This window comes from Barbus barbus (genome assembly GCF_936440315.1).
Source record: "Barbus barbus genome assembly, chromosome: 41".
Lineage (NCBI taxonomy): Eukaryota > Metazoa > Chordata > Actinopteri > Cypriniformes > Cyprinidae > Barbus > Barbus barbus.
This window is the reverse complement of record NC_136719.1, coordinates 14876818-14899393: the sequence shown is the minus strand read 5'-3', so window position 1 is coordinate 14899393 and position 22576 is coordinate 14876818. Positions and strand designations below refer to the sequence as shown.

Sequence of the window (22576 nt, the reverse complement as noted above, 5' to 3'; positions counted from 1 at the left end):
TAATCACATAAAGCTAAATAATAATTACTAAATGAACATGAACAAACAGAAGCAACCCATCCAAACACTCTCACAAGTGGTTGCAAACACATACAGGTACATTTAAAAAAATTAGAATATCGTGAAAAAGTTCATTTTTTCTTGTAACTTATTTCAAAAAGTGAAACTTTCATATATTTTAGATTCATTACATGTAAAGTAAAACATTTCAAAAGTTGTTTTGTTTTAATTTTGATGATTAGAGCTTACAGCTGATGAAAGTCAAAAATCAGTATCTCAAAATATTAGAATATTGCTTCAATTAATGACCATCACTACAGTATAAATTCCGTGTATCTCTTGTTCTTTGAAACCACAATAATGGGGCTTGACTGGGCTGTGGAGAAAAAGAACTGGACTGTTGCTCAGTGGTCCAAAGTGCTCTTTTCAGATGAAAGTAAATTTTGCATTTCATTTGGAAATCAGGGTCTGGAGTCTGGAGGAAGACTGGAGAGGCACAGAATCCATGTTGCTTGAAGTCCAATCCTAACCCTACCCAAAGTCCATTTTTTTGCGTATCAATATCAATAGTAGCATCTGCTGGTGTTGGTCCACTGTGTTTTCTGAAGTCCACAGTCAACGCAGCCATCTACCAGGAAATTTTAGAGCACTTCATGTTTCCTTCTGCTGACAAGCTTTATGGAGATGCTGATTTAATTTTCCAGCAGGACTTGGCACCTGCCCACAGTGCCAAAGGTACCAAAAGCTGGTTCAATGACCATGGTGTTACTGTGCTTGATTGGCCAGCAAACTCGCCTGACCTGAACCCCATAGAGAATCTATGGGGTATTGTCAAGAGGAAGATGAGAGACACCAGACCCAACAATGCAGATGACCTGAAGGCCGCTATCAAAGCAACCTGGGCTTCCATTACACCGGAGCAGTGTCACAGACTGATTGCCTCCATGCCACGACGCATTGATGCAGTAATTCATGCAAAAGGAGGCCCAACCAAATATTGAGTGCATAGAAATGAACATATTTTTCAGAAGCCTGACATTTCTGTTTAAAATATCCTTTTTTTATTGATCTTATATAATATTCTAATTTTCTGAGACACTGAATTTTGGGTTTTCATTATCTGTAAGCCATCTTCAAAATTTCAAGAAATAAAGGCTTGAAATATTTCACTCTATGTGTAATGAATCTATATAATATATGGGTTTCACTTTCTGAAATGAGTGACAAAAAATATTGACCTTTTTCATGATATTCAATTTTTTTTTTACATGTACTTGCACAGTGATTTGTTAAATGAAATCATCACATTTTTGAGTGCTAAAAGTATGATTTATTTATGCTGCAAATATTGCATGAGCATACATTTCCTGATTAACAACAGCCCACCGACTTATGGTGTAAAAGCATGTTTCACATATTTTCTATATTTTGATGTCATGCCTTATTCTAAATGTTATTGAACGTTAACAAATTGAACTTTTTGACTTTCCTAATTAACCTTGGACTGGATTACTTGCTCTGGTTTTGTTTTCCATCTGTTTAACTTTACCATTCACAAGACAGATTCCTGAAATCTTTAATGTTTATTTTTACTGTTTATGTATTTGACAAAAAAGAAAAATGAAAATATTAAATTTTTCTTTATAAAGACAACAGAGCTTTTGTGAATTTGTGATTCGGTGCCCCTTTCGTCTCACCAGAAAGCCCAGCAGAAATGACTTAAATGAACTAGTATTTCATGTCTTTTCACATGAGACCTCACATTGATTTTACTGCTTGTCAGTTCAGCGTTGTCTTTGCATTCCTCCTTTAAAGCCTCCAGAGCCTCCACACAAAAGCCTCACATACTTTACCTCTCCCGCTTCTTTGAGAGAGGTCTGAAAATCATTGGATTATGGAGCAGGAGCTTCCAAAGAGATCTGAGACCAGGTGTTGACCCGAGTCATCACGGTCAACAGTCACGAGCAAATAACCACAAAAATCCTGCACATCTGTTGTCAACCCGAATATCATGAAGGTATAAATGCATTAAATATTAAGAAACCATTCTGTTCTCTCAAAATGATATACAAACATTACTTCTAGTTATGTTAATAGAATGTTTGTTCAGAGTTATCAATTCTGTAATAAAAATCTCAAAACCGTAGCACAGAAACATTATTTATACATCTTTCATGGAACGTTTTTCTGAAACATTTTAGTTAGATGTTCATCTAACTTTTTTTTAATGATACTGCTTACTGGTTTCAGAGAACATTCAAAAGTAACGCTCCATTAATGTTGTCTCTAACATTCTCAGTTTTAAAATATATTTAAAAAACTGGACGTTTTGAACGTTCAGAGAACATACATATAAATAACTTCTTGAGAATGTTAGAAAAACATTCTTAAACATTTTTGTAAGCTGGGGTATCTGTTATTTCTGGCAGAAACATGTTAAAACCTGATCTTGCGAGGGACTGTCTGTTAAGTTTTGGGTCTTTCAGCACTTTTATTATGAAGAAGCCTGCCGATGATACACATATGCGTTCATTGCAGACGAATGCTCTGTTAGAGGAAAAACAGCTGTCTTTTTAATTGCTGGCCACAGAAGAAGGTCTGAATCTATAGAAAGCCATATGAGGTCATTGAGATGTGGAAATGCTCTGATCTGGCCCTCATTCCTGTCCAACGGGGCCCTGGAAATGTTCCCTTCAATAAATCCGCTGATGATGGGAAATGACTGCAGCCTGCTCCATGTCTGCTTGATTTGTGCTGCAAATACATTCTGCCTCCGAGATATTTGTCCAAATCCACTACAATAGGAGAGACTCAAGAGACCGAATGTATTTGAGTGCGGTGTGTTCAGAAGAAGTACTGTGCAATAGTTTGAGTTACTGACCACTTTGGGAATATTTCACTGCAGTCACCAGATCCAGTCTGTATCCAGATCAGATGATGGATCAGCACCCAGAGATGACCTCTACAGCTAGATGAGCCCCAGAGACAGATCCCCAGTGAGGACCCCATCACCTAGACATCCATCGGGAAAGACCACTGGAACCAGTTGAGCCCTTACAATCTGACTTTGCTGCAGTTGGAATTGAACTGCTGGTTCGTTTGGCCGAGGAGAACTGGACCCCCGACTGAGCCTGGTTTCTCCCAAGGTTTTTTTCTCCATTCTGTCACCGATGGAGTTTTGGTTCCTTGCCGCTGTCGCCTCTGGCTTGCTTAGTTGGGGACACTTCATTTCCAGTGATATCGTCGACCTGATTGCAAAGACACTATTTAAACTGAACTGAGCTGGATGATGACATCACTGAATTCAATAATGAAATGCCTTTAACTGAAAATTGAGTGTTTAATCTTGTCATTTTACATTATCGACACACTATTTTCCTATTTTGATATTGTGCAGTTGCTTTGACACAAGATAAATATTTTATCGATGTCCTTACTACCTTTCTGGGCCTTGAACGTTTGAGTGCATTGCTGTCTATGCAGGTTCAGAAAACTGTCGGATTTCATCAAAAATTATCTTCATTTGTGTTCCGAACATAAACAAAGATCTTAAGGATTTGGAAATATCTTATTTCTACAAAAATGGAAATGTGGCTTGTTTTGTCCAACTCAGGAATCAGTGGACTACAAATCAGAAAATCATTTGCAGATAGCAGAAGGCAAAGGCATTTCACAATTTACACACAAGGAAACACAATGTGCATTGTCTGAATGTCAAGCTGGCATCTTATTAGTCCAACAAACTAAAACAACTGGCAAGAAGTGCAGTCACACCCAGGGCAGGTTAATGTAAATATGGAAGCAAATATTGACACAGATCACTCGGTCTGAACAGTGTCACTACAGCACAAACTGTTACAAAGAGCTTTCGGCTTCTATCTATCTGTCCTCTGTGTTACAGAGGAGATGGATGTATAAAAACACCTCGCTTTACTGGCTCCTCCCCTCATCTAACAACAGACCTGAGAAAAAAGAGAGAAGGGAGGGAGCGAGGGAAGAGAGAGGGTGAGTGAATGTAAGAGATATGTTGTTATACTGAGCCTGGCTCAAATTCAACGCCATCAGTGCACCGGTGCTCACATAATGTGGGAAATGAAAGCACAGACACGCAGAGTCTCAGGAACGGCGGGACATTTCTTGGAATAAATTGCATGCCTCTATCCAGTGGATGCATGAAGAAAAGAAGCTCTGAATTCTGTGTACACGAACTTAGGTGAAAGCAGCAAAACTACAGCACATACAGTTCACATGAGGAGGTGAAATACCTCAACGCTCTTCATCAGCACAGCAGCTCTTATGTCAACCATCACAGAGCACAACTGCAGCTTTGAAGAATTGAATGCGGCTCCTCACAAAACACATGGATTATCGCTGCTGATTCAAGAAAACTGAGTAAGTTTTTCTTTTCTTTTCTTTTTTAAAATGCAAAGAATTCATTGCAAAAATTCATTTTCTTTTTAAGTTTGTTTTGCCAATTAAAATACATCCTTAAGATATTTATGCAAACAATTATTTGACAAGCAAAATTTTGACTTGTTTTCAGATCATATAGCTGTATTTTATATTATTTATGTATTTTATATTATTTTATATTATTTTATATATATCTTTACCCCACTGGCATTTTCCCCCACATTAAGCATACATCTAACAAAATCGAGTTTTACAGTTAAAAAAATTAATAATTAATATAAACTTAAAAAACAAATCTTGTTGTAAGGGTGTATGTTTGAGATATGAAAAATGTATCTTATATTAAAGCGTAATTTTAAAAGTGTAGAGAGACCATTTTCAAAGTTATTTAATGTTAAAATAAGAAAGAAATTCAGCGTTAGTAATGCAAATCCATTAGAATGAGAGTATGCATGCCACACTGACAGGTCTGTAGTTTTCCTGTGATGGGCTGTTATTTGATTTTTTTTTCTCCAGAACTCAAAGGGAACAAGAAAAGTTGCATTGAACTCTGTTGAATTGTTAATAACTTATGTAGTTTATTTCTTCTATTTGATTCATGTGTTTTAGTGTAACAGAATAAATGACAAGCTACTATTATAGTGATAAGCATGTACTGACGGAGCTGAGTTGAGAATGAAAGATGAACTGAATAATTGTTGTCCGTTTTGTCAAAAATACGGGTTGTTGCCATGAAATACCCGTGGGAATTTGATGAACTGCAATATAACGTTAGACTAAAAATATAATATACATATTTCAGTACTTATTTTACATATTTTATAAATATTTGCCATTTTCATGACACATTAAATCACATTATTTGAGATGCTACGTGGAATGTATGTTTGTTTATACCTACATTGTGCCCACGATGATAGTAAAACCGGAAATTTTTGATATTGTGTGGACAAAATTGGAAGACCATTTATAAATCCTACTAAATATATTTTTTTTAAATGTAGAGTTAGGAATAGGGTACAGAATAAAAAATTTGTATAGTATAAAAGTCAAATGACTATATAGAGTCCTCATAAAACACAGCACGTTTAAGTAATTCAAAACAGTTTTTAAAAGAGTTGAAAAGACTTTCCCTTACACAATCATATAAATCGAAAATCTTGATCTTGAAAATCTAGACATGTCAACAACCGAATGTGGAAACAAAGCAAATACTTTATTTACATTTCATGCAAAATTGATGAATTTTGCTCATGCAGGCTTATGTAGTCACTGTATGAGAATAATGCCTCTTCACTAGCTGTTTAATTTTTCATAATATGGAGAACGTTAAATTGCATAAACACTGCATGGCTATTAATATTTAGTATTAAAGAATGAAAGATGAAAAAGTGCAATAAAAAAGACAAAGGTCATGTTCTATTTTTATTTTATCATGGCATATTAATCTAGTTCTTATGGTTTCTGTCAACTTTCATCCTGCTGGAGGTTCCTCAAGATGGTTTCAGGTCTTTGAATTTGGAAGTTAATGTTCTTATCAGGTGTGAGAAGCTGTTGAAATCCAAAAGGGAGGTTTTGGACACATGCTGATGCAATATTTTAGTGTGCAATTGATTAAATTAATAAGGTGCTGAATACTATTATACTATGAAACAGGGCAGGCATCCATGACCTGGAAAATTAATTTGTAATTGCAAAAGCCATTGGAGGACAAAAATAATGAAAAGTATTTTGGAAAGAAATTTAATTTTTAATGACGCACTCAACTGTTATGCAACCTGACCAGTTTTCTAGACGCTCACCATCTCGAGCAATTATTACGATCTACATTCTGGGCATTCAACCAGAAGTCCAATTCAATTCCTCTTTCAATTACTTTTCATTTAAGTATGTTTATTGTCAAATGTCTTTATTTTCTTTGTCAGTATAGAAGGGAAAAACAATAGCTGAAAACAAAAGGGAAATGAAAGGTTAGCTGATTTCATTAATCATGCAAAGCTTAGACACACTTACATGTGTGTAAATGGAAAAAAAAAAAAAAGTGTCTTAAAATACATTAATATATAATGGGAGATATTTTTAATTCCAGACTCTTTGAAGTGCAAAAGTATATTGATTGCCTCCCGAATTGTTTTTATTTTCCTCATTTTTTTAAATAAATATGGTCACATTTTATGTCCCATTTAAAGGATGCAAATTCCATTGTTATAAATTATTATATACTATTACAATGATCATAACCCTGATCAAAGTACAAAATTATATATATATATTTTTTTTTTTTTTTTTACAAACATTGCAAACCTCATATTAATTCCATGATCAAATAGTTTGACCTCCACACTTCCTTTCAATTACCATTTTCAAAAAACCTTTCCAATTGCATAAACCAGACTTTAATACATTTAATAATACACAACTTGCTGCACAAATATTTCATGGCCAATCATACTGAAGCAACCTGAGGTGATTTGTCCTTTGTTGTCTATCCACGTTTAAAATACTTTCAAATAATATGCATAAAAAGCAGTTTGCTAGAGCAAAGTGTTTTTTCTGTATTATCAGCTATATTTAGTCTAGGCCAACATTTCTGCTGCACCATATTAGTGGATTCCTCAGAGGGAAAGGGATTCAAGGAAAGGTAGAAAATGACAAAGCAAGGGTAAACTGAACAGCTCATGCATCAGCTGCTTCAGAGAATGACCTCCAACACTGCTGTGACAAGGACACTCGCTTTTATTTATGACCGGACCTGGAAAGCCATAGCGAAAGGCATTTTACAAAAACTAATTCTGTAAAAAGCAAGAGTTTCTTTCTATCTATCTATCTATCTATCTATCTATCTATCTATCTATCTATCTATCTATCTATCTATCTATCTATCTATCTATCTATCTATCTATCTATCCTGTAATTGATTTTCTGTCAGAAAGTTTTAAACGTGTGGGAAGGTGGAAGACAGGTTAAGAAGTATTGTATATATTAACACCAAAGCCCAGATAATTACACAGAGAGACATACTGCTCACACTCTTTACACAGTGTAAAGAAACCTCGTTGATTCAAGATGAGGTGATTGCTGGAAACAATGGTCTTTCAGAAAGTGAGAAACTGAATGAGAAACAAAGGAAGGGAGAGAATACGCAGAAACAAATGGAAATGTAGAGTCAAAGACATGAAAAAGAGATGGACTGGCTGAAAGTATAATAGAAACTGTATAATATGCTCTGTTTTGAGATAGGACTATGATATATGATTCATTTCATCAGAGTATAGCAAAATTAATTAAAAGGAACTAGATAGCAGGTATCACCATTGTGTCTTTTTCCGTACTGTAAAAACCTATCAGATATGTGTATATATGTGTGTGTGTGTGTGTATGTCTACTACTACGTTTTACTGTTTTAATTTTAAATGAACAGGGGGCTCTTTCACTTACAAAAAAAAAAAAATGTTTCTGGTAACACTTTCTATGCAGCCCGTATTTATAATACATTGTAAGGGTATTCTTAAGGCATTATAAAAAAAACTTATAATGTGTTATAAAATATGAATAATCATAACAACAATTATAATACATTATAGTACTTACCAGTGTTGGGGGTAACCCATTACAAGTAACGCAAGTTACGTAATCAGATTACTTTTTTTCAAGTAACTAGTAAAGTAACGCGTTACTTATTAATTTACAAGAAAATATCTCATTTACTTTTTCAAAAAAGTAACGACAGATACTATTATTATTGACTGACAAGTCTCCTGTCCTCATGTTGGGAGAAATCGGAAGTACAGAGGCGTTGTGTGCGCTGTGTGAACATGATGTTACTGTGGTTCTAGACTAAATGTGAACATGCATTAAATTCATCTCACTTGCAAAAAAACAAAAACAGATTCAGTATACATCAGAGTGAATTAAAACAGTGAAATGCAAACTCAGAATATGACACAAACCTGCAATGATTAAATATGTTAAATAACACAAATATATCTAATCCCATTTTATTAACCAATGTCTTTGCTGCTGACCTTTGATGATCCAGTTCAACCCTGCTAATAAGCAAAAATGACTTTAGATAAACTAACAATTGTGCTTCACTGTTTTTTTAATTGCTGATGAGTGTTAAACATTCTTCTCCTGCGTTCTACTGTACAGACGTGAATTTACTCTTCCTTCAGCCTGAGGTTTATTCATTACACTTCTTGGTGTGAAAGGGCTTATACATTTGCTATAAATAGAACTTCTTATATTAAAAACAAACAATCAAGCCCTGCTCATGTTTAAAAGTAACGTGACGCATTACTTTCCATAAAAACAGTATATTCAGCAGACACACTACTAATACTCTCACAGCCTCGCGTGGCCAGACCTTCAGACTGACGGCTAAAGATCTGGAATCTATGGTAGCTTTCATTGGCCAAGGCCTGCCCATGAGGCCGTTTGACCGACATGTGAAACAACCAATCATAGTTTGTTTCGTTCAGCGTCACGTTTTGGGGCGTGGAAATGACGCCACAATAACAAACCGGTGTGTGAAACTCTCGGGACGCACTTTAAAGATTCTATGCCGCGAACTTAAAATATTTCACATACTTTTGAAAATCCAGCGTTTATTTGATCCTGATAAGCGTTTGTCGTCACATTTGTAAACACGACGGCTTTCTTCTTTCGTGAGGGGGTTTCACGTTCAAGCTCACACCCGTTTTGCACCGTTTTTCGGGGCTGAACGCAGCCCAGCTCGTAATCTTCCGGTGAAGCTCATTTTATATGTGCTATATATAGGTAGAGACTCTCACAGAAACATCTCCTGCCTCATTCTTATCATAAACTGAGAAACAAAATAATCGTAACACCGTAAATAATGATTGCGGAATTAACATACAGTTTCATGTTATTAAAGAACATATAAATTTATATGCAGAGTCTGGTAATCCCAGGAAAGTACCTATGTGAGTATAACTGTACATTTAAATGCTGACAAATAAATACTATCATAACTGTTTAGGCAGTTAGGCTAATCTCTTAAAGGACAATGTAATGGTATTCTCGATAATCAGTTTCTTACCTTCATAGCCATGAACACATTTTTAAAATCTTATAAAATTTTAAAGCATTTATTATTTCTTAACTATGTGTGGTAAAATTCCCATTATTAAAGGTTCACTTTTCATTCATGAAGACGACATGAAGAAATATGCTAAAAACGTCTCGGCGAAAAATAGACTTTTTAAGATGAAAATGAAATTACCGTTATAACCAGGAGATGGCAAGTATAGGATCAATCATTGGCTGCAGCTGCCATTTCAACTTTTTCACGTCTTTTGATTTATTATAAAATAAATATTTTAACAAATTTACAACTTTGTTGCAATGAAGTATAAAGTATAGCAAATGCAGGAAGTCACAGTCACAGCCTATAATGTTGAATCATTTCAATACCTATATAGTCAAATACAAATTAAATAAGTTGGTATAACAAATAAATAATACATTCAATATTTTGAAATGTTTAGATTTAATTTAATAACTAGGCTACATTGTTTAAGTTTAATCCAACACAGACCTGTAGTTTTGTTAGTCTGAATTTAGTCTGAATCACTTAATGCACAGCTTTATTTTGACATCGGCTTCATTCCGTTGCCACTGTCAATCATAGCAATGACTCGCGCCATGATTTAACGGATTCCCTCGCGTAAATTTAACATTCGCATTTTGTCATTCCTGAAACGGAATACGTGGACATTTGGTCATCTTAGACAAACAAAACTTTTCTCCTAATTGTGAATGGATTATGTAGAGAAACCGAGCAAAGGGTGCTCTTCTTACGGCACAGTACACTTGACCGGAAATGACTGAGCTGGCTTATCTACAACCAGGAAGTAACCGTGCATAAGGTCAATTCAACCAATCCGACGACGACTTCGAAACTCCTGAAGTGTTTCCACATTTGTGTGCTGTATGCATCAGACGTTTATCCAATGTTCCGTGGGCGTGACATCTGAGGCTAATACTCTCATGACTGATAGTTGACATATCGTTGCAGTGTTACTTATCAACAGCTGTCTAAAGGGTGCCATCAAAATAATCAAATTATTATATTTAAGATATTATATTTAAAAAAAAAAAAATTTAAAGCAAATGTGTCATATTACACATTCATCTGATCTGATATCTGATCTTATGGCTGTTTGAGAAATGTATTTTTTATTTTTTTTGTTATTATTATTACTTATAAGTGGTCTTTGTCTGCTTTAAGTAAAGTAACATAAGTAACATGGCAAGATATGAGACTTATAATACATTATAACTATGAGAAATATAATCCAGTGTAACTTAAGCGGATGGATCGTGTTTATTGTGTGTTATAAATCATCATACTCTTAAAAGCTATAACCACAAATAAGTAACTATTATAAAACATTAAAACTGTTCTTATGAATATTCATGAGATGATACAACATATTATAAAGTTATTTATAATGCATTATGCATTCATTATAATGCCTTAAGAATACCTGTATTATAAATAAGGGCTTCATAGAAAGTGTTACCAAGTTTCTTAACAATTCATATCCAATTTAATATTAAAATTGTATCATCTAATTAATTGTACAATGTAATAAAAATCGAATTTAATAATAAATAAAAGTTGTTTATATTTGGTCAGATAACTTAGTTAAACAGTTAACAGGTCTTCACTATAACATTTGACATTATTTTCTCATTAAAATTACAAGTATTTTTAGAATGGGGGCTGCTGCTGCATTGGAAAAGAAGCACTGGAAAAATTGCTTTGGATAAATTTGTCAGTAAAATTTATAAGATATCATTTAGATACCATTTTTAATGTGTTGGGTCTAGCATTATTGGATAAGGAAGATGACATCAGTTTCACAAAATAACATATTGCCTATAATAAGCCAACTTCCATTTAACACAGCCTTTCTTATTCTCATATATGGACAGTCTTTGCATTGGTATGTAAGACCTTTTCTAGTTATTTCTTTTCTTTTGTGTGTTCTCGTCTCATGCCCTATACCCCACCTCCTCTCTGTTTATTTAACCCAACGTCCCATGCTACTATTCTTTCTCAAACTGTCTGTCTCATTTTTGCAACTTATATTTTCATTTATACTATTTATTTGCAAATAGTTATGAAAATAAACCACATTTTATTGGGATCAAGGATCAGTTGATAACAGACACAGAAAGGAAGCGGTAGAAAATGGGGTAAAGGAATGGGCAACGGAAAAACAGAGGGACGAGGAGGACTGAGTCAATTGTGGATGAGAGAGATACTAAAGGGAAGCAAATGTGATGGACTAAGCTGGGTAGGATAGTAGGAGTCATATCAAGTCAGGGAAAATTTAGAAAGAAAACAAAAAAGAGATGACTTGACAGATGCATTTTGGGGGAAAAACTGCAGCCATGGGGAATTAAAGAGTGGAAGAGGAAGCAGATTTGTTTGCTTGCTTTTTGTGTCTGTGAAATTGCTAAGTCATAAAATAAGATTAATGATGAGAGTTTCAATGCAATGTGCGATGGCCATGTTACATTACCTTCGGAAATTATTCTAATATGCTGATTCTCATATTTTCTCACCTTTTTGTGACAATTGTGCATTTTTTTCTTGCAGGCATGGAGACCTTCTCAGAGGAGGCAGGTTGGGAAGGATCCGTCCATGCAACCGTTGCATGGTCTAACTTCTCCTCATTCTCTGAGCATACTGGACTCAATAGTACTTTCAAAGGAGGCTCATACTTCTGGTTGGTGTCTCAAAACAACTCAATAAACCCCACTCAGATGTCCGGTCCGGTCAGGGTGCGGGACATATCTCTGGCTAAAGCTGAGATTGGAATTCTGGGTCTGGTTCTCGCTCTCACAATACTAGGGAACGGTTTTGTACTGTGGGTTCTGTTGAGGCGACGCAAATACAACGCACCCATGCACCTATTTATGGTCAATCTGTGTGTTGCAGATCTTGTGGTGGCGTTTTTTCAGGTAAGCTGAACTTTGTCTAATGCTTATTGTAGCATTTTGTCTTTTAAGTGACTTGTCAATAGCAGTATACTAATGTTTTTCAGGTGCTCCCGCAGCTAGTTTGGGATATCACAGAGAGATTTCAAGGTCCAGATGTGCTGTGCCGCTTAGTCAAATATCTGCAGATTGTGGGAATGTTTGCATCCTCTTACATGATTGTTGCTATGACAGTGGACCGCCATAATGCTATCTGCTGCCCCCTGCAGGCTTACAAAGGAGGGGCAGTTTCACGCTGGAATACACCAATTATGGTAGCCTGGGGTCTAGCCCTTGTTCTCAGTGTGCCACAGGTAGGCCTACTAGTTGTAAATACAATGTAAGGTTTACTAGAATGTTAAGAAGTATGAGTCAGTGAATATACATTTTTAAAGGAACAGATAACCCAAAAATGAAAATTTGCTGAAAGTGAATGGGTGCTGTCAGAATGAGAGTCCAGCTGATAAAAACACAAGTAATCAATAAGACTCCACTCCATTAATTGACATCTAAGAGTGAAAAGCTGCATGTTTGTAATAAATAAATCCATCAGTAACACATTTCAACTTTAAACTAGTGAATAATCCATAATATTGCTTTCTCTTCACAAGACGATAATTGATAGACTGGAGTCGATTACTTGTGGATTACTGTTTTTTTAATCAGCTGTTTGGAATCTCATTCTGATGCTACCCATTCACAACAGAGGATCTACTGGAAGTAATGTAATGCAACATTTCTAAAACCTTTTCCAATGAATAAACAAATGTATCTAAATCTGACTGTGAAAAAGCAATTTGCCATTAATAGTTCCTCATCAAAGTCATTCCAAACCTATATGCTGCTATTTATTCCATGAAACACAAAAGGAAATATTCTGAAATGAATAAAAAAAAATTTTAGAATATTTTTTATTGACATATTTTCCCAATGCTGTTCTACAGGTGTTTATTTTCTCCAGGTCAGAGGTCTCTCCAGGGGTTTTTGAGTGCTGGGGGAATTTTGCTGAGCCTTGGGGGCTGAAAGCGTATGTCACCTGGATGACTATAACTGTGTTTCTGCTTCCTACCTTTATTATCACCGTTTGTCAGGTACTCCTGGTGTCTGTGCATTCCATTTGTGTCTGTTATCTCAGTTTTCCCTTTCACCATATAAAAAAAAATACATACGGCCACATTAGTTAAGAAATACCACTAGTGGTTGCAATTTAAAAGGAAATAATTTATGTGACTTACTATAGTTTTATATATATATATATATTAGATCAACATATACTCTTTCATCAAGATAATCTTCACAAATGAACAGAACCTTTATGAATTTTAAAGCCTAAATACAATCACCAGAAGTAAAAGCTTAGGCTGTGTACTACTATGGTTGCGTAAATTCAGCGTCATCAACATTAAGCTTCTGACTCTTTCAATCTTTATTAAAAATCTACAAGTTGTAACAATGAGGCTGTGAAAGTGGACTAGAGAGAACAGTTTGGTGTGATGTTTAAATTCCCTGACAACCTTTGTTGTCTTATTTAGCCAATTGTTAGCAAATGCCTTTTTGAAGACACAAAAGCTTTTAAAAATCACAAGTGGGAAACTGCTGATGTATTTTGTGTCAGAATAAAACTGCTTGTGTTAACCACCAAACTTATTTCAGGAATCTAACCCACTTAAAAAACCCACTGACTTCAGGACGATGGAAACGGAAGTGCAAAAATGCTAAATCGTTTCCAGGTTTGAGGACTCATTCCTGCAGCACTATTGAAATTTCTCAGCTGTGATCTGGAAAAGGGACTTTTGTTATTTTGAGATAAAACATGAAATTCTAGGGTGACAATCATTTGAGAGGAGGACGGATCCCCTGACATGTATCATAATGCTTGTTTGGTGAGATTACGCTCTTTGACCTGGCCAAGGGGATTTGGTCAGTGAAAGCTCTATTTCAGGAGAGGAATTCTCTAATGTGCAGATCTTTCCTTCCACCAGCAGTTCCCAAGAAGTCAATCTTATTTAAGAAAGAGTACACTGCGTAAACCAAACCTAAAACTGCTTCACACTGAGTTTGGACAATGTCTTTGGCAACAAAAAATCCTTTAAAAACATTTTGCAAGAATCTTCTCAAGGCTGGTCTGACCATTAAGCACCTGGATAGTAATCTTTCCAAGCTAACGTCTAACTGACATGAAAAAGGTTCTGCATTCATACATCAAACAATTCCCACAAAGCTCCACAAAAACTGCAATGATGAACAAATCTCTCACATTATGATCTTACACGTGTAAAGTTGTTCTTGCCGCTGACCTGCAGATGGCTTTTGACATCTTGTGAATGTTTGTACAAATTATGGTGTTCCACTTGCACTTCATACTTCATACTTGAGTATCACTGGTGATTCAGTTCATACAAAGCATTAACCTTCTGTTAAACGTCCCATATGGGTTTGGTTTATAAACAAGTTTTCAATTAAAAGAGGCTTTCTCTTAATAAATGAGTGCTAGAGATTAGAAAGCAGTGATTCTCAACACTGAACATGCTGGATGTCTTCCTTATACATACCTGATTCAATCCATCAGCTCTTTGATAGATGCTCAATGTTCTAAATTTGGAGAACCAGATAACCGCCGTTGTGCGCGCATAAAGTAGCGCTGTATCGTTCGAGAATGAATCAGTTTTTCAAACAATGAAAGCGAATGAATAGTTCGTTTCCATGCGCTAGCTGTTCGTCAAAAAATCTTTTGCTTACGAGCCAATATCTGTCGAGCACGGGTTGTGAAGAAGAATTTAATTGGTTGGACCTGCTAAACGAACGCGAACGAGTCGGTGTTTAAAATCTGAACAAGACTCGACATTGAACAAGTCATCTAGTTTGCGAACGAATGAACGAATAAGGATCTTCTGACCGACTCTACGAGTTGTTTGTTAAGGCTGCATGTCCAGAGGTTGACATAAAGATAATCAAGGGTTTTAAACAAATACCTTGCATGAATGATTCAGTGAATCTCTCAATACAAACAACCTGCAGAAACGAATGAGTAAACCAATCTAACTACTACTAAGTGAATCTTTTCAGTGAACAAATTGAAAAGATTCGAGTCACCGACGAGATTCCCACCACGAATTTGTCAATAATGAGTTAACCCAGAACAGAATTATGCTTTTACAGTTTCAAATGGAATGGAAGGGGTTAACATAGGCCAATTTAACACATTTAATTCATCTTAATATCACTCTATGACAGCCCTATTATTTATTTATATATTTTTGTCTTTAGGTACGAATATTCAAAGAAATCCATGACAACATCTACCTGAAATCTGAACGTGTGGTTTCTGCTGACATGAAGAAGAACCTGGTCATTTTTCACTTTCCCATCTTCAAAAAACGGGCCAGCACAGTCCGAGAGAGAGCAAAACACTCACGAAATACGAGAGAAGCGAGGGAACTTGATAAAAAGAACACCAACAGTGACTTGTCCCTTTCTCACACCTGCAACTCTGAGGTCGCACCAGAGCCGGATTGTTGTGACCAATCTAGTCAGGATGGCTACAGTCCCAATGACCTGGCCTCACAGACTCATACTTCATCCCCTGATGTGCTGCCTCGCATGCAGACTCACCTTCACACCATCTGGAGCAACTCTGCTTCTGTCCAGACACCACATGGGAACTCTGTTCCTCACAGGAACTCTTACAACACCACTACTGAGTACTCCAATGCTTCTTCAAACCCCTCTTTCCCACCTTACCCCCTCCATCCACCTTTTATAGGTGTGTCAAAAGCTATGTCTAAAACAGTAAGGATGACTCTGGTCATTGTGCTTGTCTACACATTGTGCTGGTCACCATTCTTTATTGTACAGCTTTGGGCTGCCTGGGACCCCAATCCCCCTGACCAAGGTGAGAAACTAAAGCAGTGCTCACAAGAACGATATAGCATAGCCATTTTTGGAGGTAAAAGCATGAGGTACAATTCAATGACGACATTTGGCTGTTCAATAAGGGTATTATTAATTCCTTTACAAGAGGACTGACTCATTGGATTGTGGAAGTGCTTTGGAATGGTTGCAATTTATCTGGAAAATGTGTAGTCCATCAATGCAATGAGTCAGGTTGGTGTTTACTACAAGAAACGTCCTGCAAATGCCCTCCATCTCTCTCTTTGCTTGATCTCTTTCCTCTCTCTCTCTCTTTTTCCTCTTAGACACATGCATATTAAAGGCCATTTCTTCACACCAAATAAATAACCTATTTCCATCCTCTGCTGCTCTTCCATCACTAACCAGATGTTGACATCTCTCACCACAGGGCACTGAGAGTTGCTAAAACACACATCTGTACTACTCCAGCTGCTTTTGATTCGTTTCAGCTGTTTTCTTGCAGCTAATGGCCAACATATTGCCATTGATTGAACAGTTGAATGTCATATAAACTGTTTAGGGTAAGAGATTTTCTTACTGCATTTCCAACAATGGAAACTTAAATTATAATGTATTTTTTGTCATTATAAATCCCTGCTTGGATGCCTTCCTTTCTTTATTTTATTCCAGTTTAAAGAGCAAGGGGTTGGTAAGATTTTTTAAATAGGTTATAAAAGGGGTTGAAAGAAGTCTCTTATGAAGTATAGTAAAATGCAGTAAAAAAATATTGATATTGTAAAATATTATTACAAACTGAAATAACTGTTTTCTATTTGAATATATTTTAAAATGTAATTTATTCTAGTGACAGCAAAGCTGTTATTTTATTTTATTTATTTTGTTTGAGGCAGTATATCACTACTATATATAATGCTAAAAGGGACATTATAGATGTCCTTAAGATTATTATACAGCATTTCGTATTGCTGGTTTAGTCAATAATTCAGAGAATAGTGCAAGTATAAATGTTTAGTCACTGGCCCCATAATAAATATGTTCTAAGAATGTTTTGCTAACGTTTCCATTGATGTTGGAAAATGTTATTTCTGAATGCTCTCATAACATTATTAAAGACCCGATAACTCTGAAAGAACATTCTATTAACATTACTGGAACCCTGCCAGAACATTAGCCAAAATATCTTAAAAACGTTCCCTACTAGCTTATAGGCGAGCATTTACGAAAGTATATAGTATATAAGTTTTCAGTCAAGTTTTGAAAATTTTCTTAGATCAGCACATTTCAAGGAGTCACTGTCTCTAATGTGGTTTATATTAGTAGTAACCCTTAAATAAGGACAATAACTTGACCTCTACAATAACTGATTTGAAATGGATTTGACATTCTCTTCCTCCCTCCCTCATTCTCAGGAGTGGCTTTCACTATCCTGATGCTGTTAGCCAGTCTGAACTCCTGTACGAACCCATGGATCTACACAGCCTTTTCCAGCAGCGTGTCCCGTGAACTTCTCGCTCTGCTGCGCTGTCGGCCAAAGCTGCCCCGCAGGAGCTCGATGCACGACCACTCCAGTGACATAAACACCTCCACTATCAAGGACAACCAGTACTGACCCCTACAGAATAAATGAAAATTGAGTGCAGCAGAGACAAGGATTTATGCATATGTATCTGTCCTATGCACGTGGAAGACATGTTGTCATAAGATATTGCCACATCTTCTATTCAGAGTATCTGATGATGCCACTTTAACCAAGTGAACTGTGAAGAGTGGCTTATTAATGACCAAACAGGACCAATTTCTGTCATAAATTTGAGGATTTTATGCAAAAATAGACCTCTCGAGTTTGAGACTGATCTTTGCCGTCTCATCAAACAGGATAAAGAACAGCTTACTGACTGTCATAATAACCTTAATTAAACTCTAAGGAAAATATAAATAATTTATGTGTGAGATGGAGATAAACGTCTTAACTGCAAAGAAGATCAAAGCCTTAACCCCACAGCCAGCTATTTCATCCCATTTATCAGTCTTTCGGCCGTAAGTCTTCTCCAGAATCAGAGCTTTCATGGCAAGGACTGAGGAAGAACATGAATTATGTGATTCATGCATGAAAAATGCATCCAGAGGACAGTTCAAATCCATGCCAAACCGAAAAATTAAGGACTAAAAGTGATATTCATTCCATCTCAAAAATGCCTTTTGTACACATCCAGTACAAAAGGTACAGGTATAAAACTGAACATATTTTGACAGATTTGTATATTTAATGAGGTATATTGAATAAGGCTGAGGAAATAATAATGTTTTTATTTAGTGAAACACCAGCAGTGTGCAAAGCAGCAACACTTTCAGTTCCTCAATAACAGTCAAATTATATATAAAGCACTTAAAAGCTTATTTAAAGTCTTGTGAGAATAAAAAGAAGTAATAATGAATATGAGAAGATGGTAAAGGAAGATAAATTAAAATTATATCAGGTTATACAGTGCCTTGAATTTAACTGATGTAAGTATTCACCGATCCTGTCATCTGATACTCTGTAAAAAATGTTTTCTTAATCAGTATTTTTATTTAAAATAAGAACAAATCATTTTCCGGTTGGCCGGAAACATAAACCACTAAAAAGGCATATCCTGCAAATCAATTAAATTGATCTTCTTTTAAGAATGGCTAAATATCTTTGCTAAAAACAAGAACTGATTAAGAAAATATTTTTGTAGCTGATTTGACACACTGTACATAAAGGCTTAGATTAAATGAAAACACACAAGATATACTGTAAATAAGTTTTTTAAAAATCTAGTGATTCAGATGTTTATCTAAATATATTTATTTTGCATTTTAAAGAGAAAATGCCTTTGTTGAATCCTTGTGATATAGTCCAGAAACACAAAATAAATAAAGAATCACATAAACAAATTCAAGGTTGAAAGTGGGGTCTCTTTAAGAGTAATTGAGCATATATACACTCTGAAATAATTTTCTGTAGACCGGTCTCATTTGACTCTAAATGTGAGCTGATCTTCATTTAAAAGTATATGAGATTTTGAAAGAAGATATGATTCATGAAATCAGAAAACAGATTAGACGACAGACCCAAACTGACCTCTTTGTCAAACTTTTTAACATCACCTTAATATCATTTAAAGGTTTGCATAATTACTTCACATATATACATTTTTGTTGAGGTGCAACTTACTGTTGTTAGTCTTCGCGGGAGTTGAAATGAGTAACATATGGTGATGAGGTTATCATCTGGGATCTGGACCGAATAAACAAATGAGCTAAAGTTCTTCACAAACTGATCTGTAGAAAGATTGCTCAGAAGACTTCAATATTGAAGGAAACGTTTACCCAAAAATACAAATTTGCTGAAAATCTACTCACCCTCGGGCCATCCAAGATGTAGACGATTTGTTTCTTTATCAGAACAAATTTGGAGAAATTTTGCATTCATCGCTTGCTCACCAGTGGGTCCTCTGCAGTGAATGGGTACCGTCAGAATGAGAGTCCAAGCAGCTGATAAAAACAGCACAAATAATCCACAAATAATGCACACGATTCCAGTCCATTAGTGTCTTGTGAAATGAAAAGCTGCTTCATAAGACTTTAAATAATGGACTGGAGTCATGTTGATCACTTCTGGATTATTGTGATGTTTTTATCAGCTCTTTTGACCCTCATTCTGACGGCACCCATTCACTGGCGAGGATCCACTGGTGATTTAATTGCTAAATTTCTTCAAATCTGTTTGGAGATTCACTCATCTGCATCTTACATGCTGTAATTATTGTAATACAGCCCCTCACGTATCAATAATTGGATTTCTTTTTTCTTTTTGCATTAACAGTTGTTGCATAATGACAAAAAAGTGCTGTGAAAATTCTTTACAAAAACATACAACTGTTTATAACACCAACAGACAATTCGTACTAAAACAAAGTGTTTACTTCATGGAGGGATAGTAATTGGAACATTCTGTGCTCACTTGCAAAACTATGCCCTTAAAAGGGTATCCATCCCTCTGACATCACCATACACACGTCTCTTTGGATCCCAGATTATAGATAGAATCCTTTTAAATCAGTTTCCTCTGAGAACAGGAAATATAACGAAGACCAGTATTAAACTAATGTGAACCGCCGGGCAAGTGAGCTTTATTAAACACTGTTTACGTGGCATTAAAAAAAAAAAAGTACATCCGTTTTGAAGTGCAAACCTGAAAGCCAGGGTCATGTGGGACAAATTTGGATCTCTGAAACATTCCTATGAATGAAACCATAATTTCTTCTCATCCCGTAGGGTTTGTAAGACAGCTACACAGGGCTTATTAATGGCTGTGGTTCAGGAGGACCACAGAAATCCTGCCAGTGTTGGATGGCGTTCTGTGTCCGAGGTCATTCACTAATTCATAGCCGTTTCTGGCAGTTTTAGAGATATAAATAAGTATGTCTGTTGAGAGGTTGACATGCAGTGGCCGACCCTTCAGTGAAGAATTAGGGTCAAATATAAAATGAAACTTACAAAGAAAATCAGATTTCTTTTCATAGTAAAATACATCACTCAGTAAACAGCATGAAGTGACAACAAATAAATTAAGGTTTCAAAATAGTCCAGGAAAGTTTGGAATTCCACTCTGTAATTTTCATGTCGGAGTGATGGATTCTGAAATTTTCAATCCACATGGTAAGTGTTGTCTGCAACATGGTTTTCTTTCTTTTCTCCGTTTCGGAGCAAAAGCATCTGTGGAATCTCATATATAAATAAATATATTTCTTACAGCAGAGTCCTTCAAAACTGAGTTTGGATTTTAGCGATTAAAGTTTACAGTTTTCATTATGAAGTATATTATTCTAGTTCTGTTCTGTGCAACTGTTTAAAATATATCCCAAAACACAGCTGAGAAAACCAGTATAATGAACAGGAAATAACAGTGTGAACTTCATGTAATATAAAACCTGAATGAAGACTATTGTCACATTCACCGATGCATGGATGTATAGAACATGACTACAAACAGCTGGTCTACATTAGCACTTGTATTTAATTGTAGAGAGACGGCTGAAAGGATAATAAACAAAGTAAGGATGTTTCAATCTCCTGCTGCTAAAATCAAATCAGATCATGCATGAGGATACAATATAGAATCAGCCTATACATAATAAAAAGCTGCTCAAAATAAGATTCGTTTGTACCCCATTTCATCTCCAACTGTTTTCCAGAATTTCTGCAAGGACCGCTTGTTTATTTTACAGTATTGCATAAGCTTCGAGCATTACTCTCTAATAAGGATGAAATTACTTACACCTTGAGGTTCAGTTCACCTTAGGCCGCCCTGGCAGCTGGCCATGTTACTGGCACGCTGCTGGATACTGAACAGACAAGAAACACATTTTTGAATGCCAGACATTGCATTCTGTTTAATAGCCTGTCTTGTTTGCACTTACAGTTAATTGCAAATAACTGTAAGTGTTGTAGTATTATAGAAAAGTTATGAATGGCCTATAAAGTGTATAGAAATGTAAAACTGTCAAATGAAGACTAGAGTTTGGAAAGTACTGTGGAATGAACTGGTCCAGTGTTTTGTAGCTTGTACCTTTTGCAGGCAATTATACTGTCGGTTTTATGGAAAGAAAAATGGTTTCGGGTTTGAGTAATTATACTTTGGAAAAAAATATCATTATACTAAAGTTATTCAATCTTGAAGAAACGGCAAACTATGACTATAGACTTTGCTCATATTTGAAGAGTCTTACTGCCCTCAGGTGTTCATTAGTCTGCACTACAAGTGGCTTTAGCTTTAACATGAAAAGTAACAAATGAACGTTGTAAAAATCATCTGATAATTTCGAACTTGCACTACACTAAAATGTCAATTATTTACACCAGTTCAAAAACCGAATGAACATACAGTGCAATGGCACTATACAATATTGCAATGATTAGGCCTACATTTAGTGATTCAATAATTTGTTGCCTCAAGAAAAAAACGCCTTTCCACATTTTCATGGTCATTACAGGGACAAGATCATTTCTGGCTGTTTATGGAAACATTTGAACAAGTAGGAGGACCCTTTGTCAGGACACAGTCAAGAGCTCAGATCATTGACACCAGTGAAAATCAATATAAATATCAAAAGGAAATTAACAAAAATAGCAAATCTATAGCTTGCTATCAAATATAGGGGAGACCGGCGATGGTAGTAACACTTTTTGTTTGAGCATCAGTAACTCAGTGGTTGTTTGTGCTAGATCTCTCAAACTTTGATATAGCATA

General features: G+C 35.7%; 1 protein-coding gene across 1 annotated transcript; it reads left to right on the top strand.

Annotated features, from left to right (window-relative positions):
- Window positions 1–3975: 3975 nt before the first annotated feature.
- avpr2aa (arginine vasopressin receptor 2a, duplicate a) lies at window positions 3976–19184 on the top strand. The gene is made up of 6 exons (XM_079402216.1): window positions 3976–4392; window positions 12047–12411; window positions 12495–12740; window positions 13371–13517; window positions 15694–16318; window positions 17709–19184. Exons 2-6 carry the CDS (start codon window positions 12049–12051, stop codon window positions 17906–17908), a joined length of 1581 nt encoding a protein of 526 aa, XP_079258342.1. The 5' UTR covers window positions 3976–4392; window positions 12047–12048; the 3' UTR covers window positions 17909–19184.
- The last annotated feature ends 3392 nt before the right edge of the window (window positions 19185–22576 follow it).

Coding starts and splice junctions, on each gene's coding strand:
- avpr2aa (XM_079402216.1), top strand. CDS start 12,049: ATGGAGACCTTCTCAGAGGAGGCAGGTTGGGAAGGATCCGTCCATGCA. Junction 12,412..12,494: donor TTGTGGTGGCGTTTTTTCAG/GTAAGCTGAACT, acceptor AATGTTTTTCAG/GTGCTCCCGCAGCTAGTTTG. Junction 12,741..13,370: donor TTGTTCTCAGTGTGCCACAG/GTAGGCCTACTA, acceptor GCTGTTCTACAG/GTGTTTATTTTCTCCAGGTC.